Source organism: Ruditapes philippinarum, unplaced genomic scaffold (genome assembly GCF_026571515.1).
Source record: "Ruditapes philippinarum isolate M1 unplaced genomic scaffold, ASM2657151v2 ctg10380_1_1_1_1, whole genome shotgun sequence".
Lineage (NCBI taxonomy): Eukaryota > Metazoa > Mollusca > Bivalvia > Venerida > Veneridae > Ruditapes > Ruditapes philippinarum.
In genome coordinates, this window is record NW_026859974.1 from 1 (window position 1) to 12,711 (window position 12,711).

General features: G+C 33.3%; 2 protein-coding genes across 2 annotated transcripts; one reads left to right on the forward strand and one right to left on the reverse strand.

Annotated features, from left to right (window-relative positions):
* Window positions 1-33: 33 nt before the first annotated feature.
* On the reverse strand, window positions 34-12,414 carry LOC132758463 (transient receptor potential cation channel subfamily M member-like 2; the record flags this gene model as incomplete). Its single annotated transcript, XM_060750138.1, has 10 exons — window positions 12,305-12,414; window positions 5,940-6,396; window positions 5,506-5,591; window positions 4,839-4,999; window positions 4,424-4,597; window positions 3,636-3,833; window positions 3,271-3,445; window positions 2,911-3,019; window positions 1,763-1,913; window positions 34-149 (listed from the first exon to the last, which is right to left on the reverse strand). Coding segments are annotated over exons 2-10 (1,556 nt in total), but the record flags the coding sequence as incomplete, so codon positions are not given.
* Window positions 8,045-9,154, forward strand: LOC132758461 (uncharacterized; the record flags this gene model as incomplete). Its single annotated transcript, XM_060750135.1, is given in 1 exon segment — window positions 8,045-9,154. A coding segment is annotated over 1 exon segment (1,110 nt), but the record flags the coding sequence as incomplete, so codon positions are not given.
* Window positions 12,415-12,711: the final 297 nt, after the last annotated feature.

The window sequence follows — 12,711 nt, forward strand, 5'->3', positions numbered from 1 at the left end:
ATAAAAAAGTATAAGTGAAAAAAAATAGTAAACCTGTGCTCCACAGTACATCCTCCCTGAAGATTTCTTCTTGTGCTATATCGACCTATCCAGGTCAGTGCTAGCTTTAATTGACTCAATCTCTGCTCTTCATCTGCTCCCTTTCTTAGCTGAAAAAAAAACAAACATAAATTCAAAGTTTACATTAGTTTTTTACAGAAATTATTTTAGTTTATGTAGGAATCAATAAGATTATGGACACCACTCTCAAATCCATTCTGGAACCAACCAGTAGTGAGCAACAAGTATAAAATTTCATGCTCAAGGAAACAACAGCTTTTCACTGACAGGTTTGAACCCTAAGTAATTACCTGAGTCCAGCACATTTAAAACTTGGCCATGCCTCCACTAGTAAAAGTTACTGCCTATGTACATAAACATGAATGTTTATAAAATTTAACCTTTAGTCTTCATTACCTCCTTTCTAAGCTGATAAATAAATAGCTGAAATATAAAGTAAGCACTGTCGTCTGCATAATTATGGTGATGCAGTCTGAGTTGTTTTTTTATGTATCATATTCAGCTGTGGACAATTTTCTTTGACATTAATAAAACAACCCAAAAAACTTGACTGAAATTCAAAGTTAACAGTGTCATCTGCTTTGTTACATTTAAGTTTCTCAGTGTAACGCTAAAGAACCTGTTTCTATATCCATATTTTGCTAGAAATCATCATCGTCGTATATCCGGGGTTGATTAACATGTTAATGGTTCAGCAGTGGGTATCCAACAACAGTAATCATTTGCTTTGCAAATCTACAAATCAGGCATAATTTGTTTGCCTTGTATCCTCATAAGTTATTTTCATTTACTTCATATAATATTGATAATAAATACAAAAATGCTCAAAATAAAGGAAAGACAAATTATGATAAAACAATATTTCTGAATTACATTACCAATAGACTTAATCCAGAATTAAGAATAATTTGGGTTTTCCCAGCTAATAATGTAGTACAAAAAACTTTTACAAGTAACGGCTTAAAATAAGAGTAACAGATTTGACTAACCTACTGTGACGGGTAGTGCAATGTGAATATTTAATGGTAAAAGTTAGTTTGTACCTACTGATAAGCTGGGAAAAACCCACTTTGCCTATTTCCGGATAACGTCTATTAAAAATGACAAAGATAAAAAGTTTACTAACCTTTTCAACAAGACTGAGAGAATGGAAAGTCTTAAAATTTATGTTTTGTTCATATGAAAAAGTCAATGTAAAAAATTTTATTTTATTGAAGAATGTTCCATTAAACTTACAATATGGGTAACACAAATTTAATAGTTTGTTGATTTCCATTGTTCTTTTATGGGCTTGCTTTACAGAGAGAGGGCTTTGTTGGAAAGGGTTGTGAATACAAAACGATCAAATAAACGGAAGGAGATACCACCCTTTCACACCAAGCTGTCAAAATGATATTGGATGTGTAACACGGTACGAGTGGCTCACTATCCAAAGGGCATAGATGAATGATGAATTATGGACCCAATGAAATGAGAAAATTTAAATGCATTTCATAATTACTTAAGAGAAGTCTTCTTTTGTTTACATTATAACTGGAATAAATACCAGAATTATAAATCCTTATATTATAAATATTTTAGTGGTGTTAAACCCCTTCAAACAATTAATCTAAAATTGATTTTTCAACATATTATCATTACATTCCTTGTACATCAATTTTAAATCATAATGTTAAGGTGAAATAATGTTTTTAAGACATACCAGGTCAGAATTTTGACAGCAGATCTGTACGGACTCTTTGATGTCTATCGTCTTTTTCTGTATTTCCTCGTCTTTCCAATTCTTACCATAAGCATCAAAGATTTTGTCCATGAGTTTAAGCTCATGTTTCTCTTTCATACTTCGAATTCCACTAAAATGATAAAAAAAACACTATTAATGATAATCAGTGTGATAAGAAATAAGCTTTTACATGTTAGAAATGTAATGGCTGGGCAACAAAGGAAGAGTTGACAGTTGGATAGCATGCTTGACTTATAATTCTCAAAGCCTGATAATATAGACTTGTTTGATTTTCTGAATAGAAAGAGTCTAACAGATTGTATTAGCAGGTAGTTGTTACATTTTTACACATTTCCTTGATGCTGAATCCATTTTTTTGCTATACCTTGGCTGTACTCGAAATCAAAATGGCCACCATTTACTTTCATATTTTTACATATTTTTTCTTGTTACTTGTTACTTAATGTAAAAAACTTTAATCATATTCATCTTAGTAATGCATAAATGTTTATTAGAAATAATTGCTAGAGTTATAGGCCTGAATCAGGTATCTTTAGTTTGAGCGAGAAGAGGTGTGTGAAGTTTCACATGAACACTTTCAGTGGTTGCTGACATAAAACTTGCCTGAAAAATCTTAACTACAAAGGATAATAATTAAAAGACAATTCATGCTTGTGTCTTGGCCAGTGACCTATTACTATGACCAAAGAGAAATGTGTGAAGTTGTAAGTGAAAATCTAAGATCAAAACATGTTGTATGGACCTTTCCGGTTTTTGGTAGCGGAACATTTAGCCACACCATTTCCATTCATTGCTAGGTCAACTGCTCACAAACAGTATCACAAACATAACCATGTGTTATTTTGTGCAATATAGGTCAACCAGTGACTATGTATAATATCAGTGTAGCAATTTTGATAACAAGTTAGCCAATTTACATAAAACTGTAAACACCGGAAAGGTCCATTAAGTTTGAACACTTTCAAGACTTCACATAAATGATTTACTAAAATGTATCCGAAAACAGATACTGCTATTTCATTAAAAAAAAGCTCACAAAGTATTTACTCACCCAAAATTTTTTTGTATGGGTTTAAGCGTACGCAAAAATCAGCAGTCTACCGTACCCGCACAACGACGACTGGAAAATTTTTGCCGATTGACGCCCGGGATCATTTATACAATCAGTACCACCCTCAACTACGACAAGTACAACCGGTATACCTAAACCTCCCTCTGAAATGTGCAAACATTTGACATAAATGTTACTCTATGATTGTTGTTCATGAACTATCTTTAAAGGAACATTATGCCTTGGAAATGAATCATTTTTCCTTCTTTAGAAAAGGCAAACATGAATTTTGTTATGTTAAAATAGTTGTTTATAAGCATTTTACATGCTTAATATAAAAAGAAAGTTACGCTGATTGTGAATAGTTAAAATTTAGACTGGTATGTAAGAAAACCTGATATTGAAGTTCATATACCTGCTTGAGGCTGTGATATTTTCTGCTCAAGTTTGGCTCTGATACCTGCCACACCTCCATATCTTATCCTATAGCCATCATCCACAAATATAAAGTGGGTGTGGTCAGGATTTAATGGCACAGCTGAGTCATGGAGAATAACGTTACTGGTTCTGAAATCTGCATTAAACTTCCCCTGAAACACAGACATAAACTGTTTTAAAACATACAAGTTTTTTATATAAATACAGGATTTATTTTCATCATGAGGTATGAAAATAAATATTTGACACTGGCAGTAGCTAAAGATAAACCTCCAATCTAACACAAGGGCTAATAATGGCAGATTAAAGAACAGGAGAAAATTCCAGCACATATAAGCATACCTGTCCATTGTCACTTTCCAGAACATGTCTATTTTTCACGTAACCCCATGGTGCAATACCTATACAGCGTAATACATGAACCATGCGGTCATTGTCCCAGCAAAATGACTGACCCTGTCTAACGGCCTGACCCACAGCTTTCATTACACCCATATTGAACCCTGATGATATCAGCCATGCTGACGTAGTCTTTGCTGCCTGAAGTAGAATAAATATATACATGTACTTAATCCTTCACCTGATGAATTTCTTAAAATAGATTTGTCTGGCTTCCATTCCTCCAGGAACTGTCCATTATCATCATATTAGGAATACCAAACAAAAATTTGAAGTTAGTTTGTCAGCATGGTCAGACTGCATTACACAGGTTAACTACATTATATTTACTTCAGTATAACAATTCATCTCATTTGAAAGTTCAGCACAACACTATTATAATGAAACTAGCTGTTTTTCCAAATATGTGCAAAAATGAAAATTATAATCTTTTGTCATCTGAATTTTTAAATGGACTTTCCTTTTTTAAATTTAGGAAATCAGATTTAATTTACAAGCTTAAAGTGACAACAGAAGTATTTTCTTATAGTCAAACTTAATTGACTATACATTTCAAAATATTGACTGTTAAAATGGTGATTGCCCCACTCTTTTTATAAATTGAACAATACAGGTAACTTCTGGTGGATATTTATAGAAATTTATTAAGGTCAGGTGATAATTATAACAATGAAAAGAATTATCCCAGTAGATAACAGTTATCTTTCATTTAATTTTGAAGAAGAAAATACCTTTATCAACCCAGTGGAGAATGTATCCCTCATGCGTCCATCTAATTTAAAGTTTTTGGCTCCGCCCACAACAGAGATGACTAAATTTGGACGTTCAGGTTCCATAATTTTCCAGTGTTCCTTCATCAGTTCAATCAAATTATCAACAGAATCTTCATCTGTCATTCTAATATACTGGAATAGAAAATTGGTAAAATCCATCAAAATTTAAAATGATATTTCATGCTTTCATAAAATTTTCATTTCCATTCTATGAGTACTTGTTTTTAAAACTTTCCTTAACATTTTGAATGGTTTTGTCAAGATAGTAAGATGGACAAGTCAATTTAAGATATTTAACGACTAGTAATTGTTAAACATGCTGAGGAAAGTATCCACATTACATAAATTATGCATAAAGAAAAGAATCTTGTACCTTTGCTGGTTTTTTGCCACCTGAATGTTCCACATTCTCAAAATTTATTTTACCAAATGCACAGGACGCTGTTGTTCTAATATCTTTGTTCCAGGTAACTGCTGGGAGTTTCTCCGGTGGCGGGTCATAACGGCGTTCTCTTGACATTAACTTTTGTAGCTCTGGATAAATATTAACAAATGTTACAGTGATTCATGTAGGCAACTCATTTCAGATTATAATGTTTCTTGTTACTTGTAAATCTGCATTCTCCATTTTAATGATGAATAAAAGAGTATTCAAAATTTCAGACTCAAAACAAAATGATTTTGCATACCTCCAGATTCATGCTAATTTTCATGAAAATTAACTTCAAAGTAAAATATTGTCAAACGAACAAAGAAAATAATTTGCACAATGTGAACTGCACTTAAAATCTACGTATTTTACCAAAAAAGAGGTCATCAAATATGCAAGAATAGCCCTTACTGTGTTAGTCATCACACATGCATGCAGTAAATATGGTGATAAATACTGGTACTGAAAATTGGTCATTAATTGCATTAAATGTATATTATTAGTTGAAACTTAATCCACCAACAAACCATTAGCTAGATGGAGAGCAATTCTCATAATTATGAAAGAAACCAAAGACGGTTATAGCAATTATAAAATATAGAGGTTTTACCTTTAGGTACAAGATATTCCAGCATCATATCTGATGAGAATCCTTGCATGCCTGCATGCTCCATCAACACCTCTCCACAATGACATCTGTAATATAACCCATATGTGTTACATACAAATATTTCAGCATGACACAGTGTTACAATACGACTTACACGTACATTATCATGGGGTACCTTGTTCAGTTTATGCCCTAACTAAATATCTACTTGAATTGAATTTACTTACATTGTATTATTATAAAACAGATGCACATTTTCTACCCAAAAGATGCCCGAGACATTTAGTAAATGATTAATGATAGCAATTACACTAAACCGAAAGGTGGCTTAAAGGTGTTTTTGAATTGTTTATAAAACATAGTCATTCATATTTCTATTAAATTTAACCTATGAATACATGTATATTATACCAACTTTTTAAACTTATACTTACTGAAGATCTCTTATTTTCTTTTTAGCTTTTGGTCCTGTGGTTTGCCCAGGCTTTGGCACAAAAGATGCACATTCCTTCTGATGAAAATGTTGGCGAACAAATACCCGAATTTCATTGATTTTCTGTTGATAAGGGTCTTCCTCTTCAACATAAAACACTGATCCACTCTGACTACGACCAACACTCTTTGCTCTCTTAGGAATCCCTGACATACCAGGAACCTTTTTGCGTACCCCAATCCATCGAGCCTCTTCCAAAGTCAACCGGTTGCGCTGAGACTCCATCTCAACATTCGACACTGATGAGATAGCTGCCCCCCTATAATCTGCCGTGGAATATCCAACATCCATGTCAGATGTTCCCGGGAACACACGACTGTCAGCCATTTTTCCTTCCTAATTTTATTCCAGCTGATCTAATATCTGTGCAGTGTTACAAGTTACATATGGAATCCATTCTACAAATAATAAATAGTCAAAATTAGCTTTAATGTAACTAAAATTTGTTTACTAACAAGCTAAAACTAAAACATAATTGTAAAAGATCAAATTGAAAATGTTAAAAGAATAGTAGCCTGTTCAGTGTTGGATCAAGCTAGATTATGGTCAGACCTTTAGCATTAAGAGCATAATTATGCTCCACTTTATGAATCTCTGTTCTAGTCTACAGAGATTAAGGGCGATGAAAAGTCTCAATATCCCTTTCAACAATATTCCCCATCATGGTATGGTTGATTAAAATTTCTCCAAATATTTTGCCTAAAAATGTTCTTGTTTAGGTGTTCTCGTAGATATCCTTGTTATAAAATTATAATGGATATTTGTTTATAATTTGCATTTAAAAAATATTTTGTTAAACTAGTATCAATATTGTCAAACAATTTCTTACACATGTTGAATAGTCTCACACTCTGATTTCTTTTTTTTTTTTAATTATATTTTCAACAATTCAAAGTTCTTTTATTTGCCTATAAAATGTATATTAAAGTCATGCTTTTCTTGAAGTTTGGTTTGTGTAACTGCATGTTACAATGTTGATTTTTTTGTCATTTACTTTTGAACATGTGACATTAATTTAATTGAACAACCAACTAATTGTAAACACTGTCATCTTCTGGTCAAATTTGGCGTTAACGTCTCTGGTTTCTATAATTGATCAAGTGCTGTGAACGATGTATTTAAGACAACAAGCGTGAGATTTTGATTGTCTTTAAGCAGTTTTTGCTACCAAAACGTTATAAGCCACTTTTTAAACATTTTTTCATTTTTTCTTTCTTCTGATGCACCATTAAACATAGTTGTCCTTTCACAGTATAAAAATGGGTAGTCTTTTGGCATTTCAATGTTCATATAACATGATTATTTATGAAACTTTAACTGTAATAACTATAATATACAATTTTTTTTATAATTACGTATGATTTAGACACTGCACTAAACCATTAATCAGCTCTGTCATTTGGACACCAACATTATATACCTTGTACAGTTGCTTGTCTCTCTAATACTAGTAGCCCGGGGTTCTATATGATATCACAGTACTTAATGTTATATTCTTGGAAAATATTCAAATATAAATATCATACATGAATGAATTTTGTCTTCTATTTAATCAGTGAACCTTTTCCAAAACTGTTGTCAAAAAATTGTTTCAAAAGATCCAATTAAAATGACATTTTTTAAACTATTTCCAATGTCTGCCATTTTGGGTAATTGCAGATGAGGTTTCTATGGTATCACAGTAATCCCCAAAAAATCAAGTATGGAAGGATAGATGGGTCTTAACTTTCAAGTAAAGTTGTGAAAAACTTCCAACAGTAAACTTGCTATAAAATTCAAACTAATATATGAACAGACAATATGCCAGAATATGTGATTATAACATATTTTAATTGACTGTGTAAAAACGATTAAGGAAAATAGTGGTCAAATATGAAGGTTTTATAAAAAAGTTTTCTTGCTACGAATACATGGCAGATGAAAATGAAATTAGTGTGCCAGTTTAAAAAATATTAGCATCATTGTGTGTTGCTTTTACTAGCAGTCAAAGTAAATGTAAATACCGTGATATCATAGAACCCGTGATATCATATGAACTGAGTATATGTCTGCGCACGAAGTCAGCGCAGGGCGGATGTTTGCACCTGTAAAAATATTCACATGTTTTCGTGTGCTGTAATTCTAACAATTTTGACGATTTTTGGTTGTTACGGTGTGAAAGAACATCCCTCACCACAAACTTTAAATGATGAAACAATATTTGCAAAACTTTTTACAGCCGGTGATGATTTTCCGTCAAGCGTAGCCTTAAATTTTGCTATAAATAAAAAGTCACACAAACTTTCTTGTTACAACCTAAAGACAAATATATTCATGTATCTTATTATTATGCAATGTGGAGACATAGAAATTCAACCCGGTCCGGGAAACTACCCATGCGGTGTGTGTCACAAAAGAGTCACTTGGAATGCAAAAGCCGTCCAGTGTGAAGACTGTGAAGTCTGGTTTCATAGTGCTTGCTTAAACATTGGCCCAAAAACATACCGTGACTTAGGTAGAGACAGTGTAGTATGGCTATGTAACACATGTGGACTACCAAATGTCGCTACATTCACATTTATAGATTTAGACTCTTATCATTCAACAAACCCCTTTGATGAATTATCAAACTTAAGCATTGAATGTACCGGAATTGGTGAAAATGCATATACATCTACTCCATTGAGAAATATTAACTCTAGAAATAAAACTACAAATTTAAATCTTACTGATATATCTAAGAATGGTAGTGTTTCATCTCATGAAAACAGTGTTATGTCTGACCCAGAATCAAGTTTACAATCATCTCAGTGCATTTCTACTGATAAATCTACGACATCTTCAAGTGGTAGTTCATTATTGGTACGCAGGGGCGACACCCTATCATTTTGTGTTATAAACTTTCAAAGTATTAGGAATAAAAAAACTGATTTACATAATCTTATAGTTAGTGTTGAACCCGATATTATCCTCGGAAATGAAACTCATTTAGATCCAGCCGTTCTCGATGCTGAAATTCTACCTTACAATATACCACCTGAACACTCTTATAGAATTTTTAGGAAAGACCGCAAAGAACTTATTGAAAAAGGTGGAGGCGGAGTCATGGTTTTAGTTAAACCGGGTTTAGACTGTGAAGACTGTCCAGATTTAGATAGTAACTGTGAAATTAAATGAGTGAAAGTCACAACTTCAAAACATTGTAATATACTAGTGGGTGCATTTTATCGTGAACCCAAGTCGCAAATCGAAACACTGAACGAACTTGATATCTCGCTTGGTAAAATAGGAAATAGTGAAAAATATCGGAACTGTAAAATTTTCCTTGGTGGGGATTTTAATTTAGGAGATATTGACTGGGAGTATGGTAATCCTACGTCGGGTGCTAAAGATCAAGCACATTGTGAAAAATTATGTTCAATATTAAATTTACACTTTATAGAACAGGTAAACTTGCTACCTACGAGAATGAATAGAACTCTAGATCTTTTTATAACATCACACCCAACTTTGATTGAAAAATGTTCCACAGGACCTCCACTCGGTTTAAGTGATCATGATTGCCTGTTTGTTACATCAAAATTACGTGCAGTTGCCAACAAGAAACAAGATAGAACTGTTTATAATTATAAAAAGGCAGATTGGCAAAAACTTAAAGATCTGACAAATGAATTTAAATCTGACTACCTAGCTAAATACCAGAATAACAGTGTAGATACAAACTGGGTCAACTTTAAAGATACACTTTTCGAAACATGGACAAATGTATTCCAACTAAAAAACTGAAAAATAAACAAGATATACCATGGTTGCATAAAGATACAAAAAGAATGCCTCGTAAAAAAAAGCGTCTGTACAAACGCGCGAGGAAAACTAAATCGAGTGAAGATTATGAGGAATTCAAACTTTTCCGAGTGAAAGCAAGGAATAAACTACATAGTGACTATCATAAATATTTGAACAACCTATTAGACCCGGAACAAGATTCAACATCAAAGAAATTTTGGAAATATATAAAAGCCCGGAAACAAGATTCAGTCAGTATAGGTACATTGAAATCCCAGGGTGTTATAGCAGATAGTGCAGAATCGAAAGCCAACCTTTTAAACAGTCAATTTAGTTCGGTATTCACAAATGAAAACTTAAAAAACATTCCAGATAAGGGACAGTCCCCATACATACCTATGAATGATATTATCATCAGCGAAAATGGAGTAAAGAAATGTATTGAACGGCTAAATGAGCAAAAAGCTAGTGGTCCGGACAAAATTCCCATTAAAGTGTTAAAAACATTAGCATCTGAACTGGCGCCCATCATGACTAGTATTTTTCAGCAATCATTGTTAACTGGTGAAATTCCTCTGGACTGGAAACAAGCTAATGTAGTTCCTATATTCAAGAAAGGTGATAGATCAAAACCCGAAAACTACCGCCCAGTCTCTTTGACAGTCGTTGTATCAAAAATTCTTGAACATATAGTTGTGTCACAAATTATGAATCATCTTGATTCTCAAAGTATTCTACATGAAAATCAGCACGGATTCCGCTCGAAAAGATCTTGTGAATCTCAACTATTAATGACAAATGATGACATTGCAAAATCACTTAATTCCGGTACACAAGTGGATATGGCAATTTTAGACTTTTCTAAAGCATTTGATAAAGTTTCTCATAGACGTTTATCACACAAACTAGAGTATTACGGTATTTCCGGTAATACTAGGCGTTGGATTGATTCTTTTTATCTAATAGAACACAACAAGTAGTAGTGGACAACGCATCATCTGATATAGCCTCAGTAACATCTGGTGTACCGCAAGGAACAGTCCTCGGACCAACACTCTTTTTAATCTACATAAATGACATCGCAGATAATATTACATCAGGATATACGTCTATTCGCTGACGATTGTGTGTTATATCGGCCGATAAGTAACCAAAGTGACAACTTAGCTCTCCAGGAAGATCTTAGTAAACTTGAAAATTGGTCGGACATTTGGCAAATGGAATTTAATGTTAAAAAATGCGCCATTATGCAATTTTCATCTTCTCCACACAGAAAGAAATATGACTACAAAATGAAAGGCGAAAGCTTGGAAATAGTCAACCGGCATCCATATTTAGGGGTTGAATTCAGTGAAAATTTGAAATTCAACGACCATATTAACAACATCACAAAAAGGCAGCAAGTACACTTGGTTTTCTAAAGAAGAACTTAAGATACTGTCCTCCCAAAGTAAAAGAAAAGGCTTACATTAGCTTGGTCAGACCTAAACTGGAATACGCTTCTCCAATATGGAATCCTTTACAAAAGACTCAAGTTAAGCAGATAGAACAGATACAAAGAAACGCAGCAAGATGGGTATTGAATAGACCGTATAACCCACACAATCCTTCTAGTGTAACTGAACTAATAAAATAAATTACAATGGCCCAGTCTTCAACAACGTAGAGTTTGGGCAGATGTGACTCTCATGTATAAAGTAGTTAACTACTTAATAGCTGTACCAGTATCGTACCACCCACTATTGCCACAGTTCGTTCAACCCGAAGAAGTCATAGTATGAAATTCATCCCAATCCAATCTAGAATCAACGTTTATCAACACTCATTTTTCCCAAGAACTGTTAATACCTGGAATATTATACCGGATTCTTGTGTTACTTCTGAGAGCCTGGAGGCGTTTAAATCTTCCATCCAGCTCGTTCCAGTCGTACCATCATATGTTTAAATGGTCAACATCTTGTAAAGTGTAAATACATGTTGGTCAAATGACTTTTTAAGGGTGTAGTGTGGAACATCAGTTTGTCAATGGGACAGTTGTGATACAATTGTGTAAAATAGTTTTAAAAATTTATGTCGGAACACGCCACTCTACACCGATGTACAGTCTTCACCTCCTCGACGTCGATGTCTACTTCGTGGATTTTGTCGAGAAAACCCGTTGAAGTTGAAGTATGTCCCAGTTTGAAAATTGCATAACTAATTATCTGATTATGTTCTTATGTTATTTTAGGGGGTTTTGTTTAGCTCTTTTTTGTTGACATCTAATGCATATAAGTCTGGCAAATCAATAAAATATCGAAATCTTGAACTGCCATTACATAGAATATATCAATACTGTACAGTACCTTGAAGTAATAAACAATAACGTAAAATTAGTGATTATCTGATTGTTGATAGCCTACTTTAATTCTTTACTGTATCCATTTTTTTCAATTTTCAAATAATCTTTAGTATCATAAGTTGTCAGTTGAAAATGGAAAACTTCGAAAATAAAACTGATAGTCGTGAACATTAATTGAAATTGTATTAAAAACGTTTTACCTGTAATTACCTGCAATCACCTACATGTTGCAACCATGGCGAGTATGTACACTTCCTGTCTAAACAAAAATCGAAAGGAATGAATTCGGAAATGGAAACAGAAAGCTGTTGACGGTCGGATAAAGATAAATTTAAATGAAGATATTATTTGAATGAACAAGGATACTATTAAATAAGTATTCTGTTTGTGTATTTAATTTGATATAATTTTGATGCTTTCGGAAACATCTGATAAATAAATCCTTTTCGTTTTCCGTCTCAAGTTATTTCCCTTTATTGCAAGGTGAAGGTCATATTTTTTTGGATTTAGCTCAATACAGGATTGGAGCCAAACTCCTCGCAGCGGTTACTTCCCCTGATCTGTACAGTAACCACTGCCACCACAAGTAAATTCGGTCGAATATAGC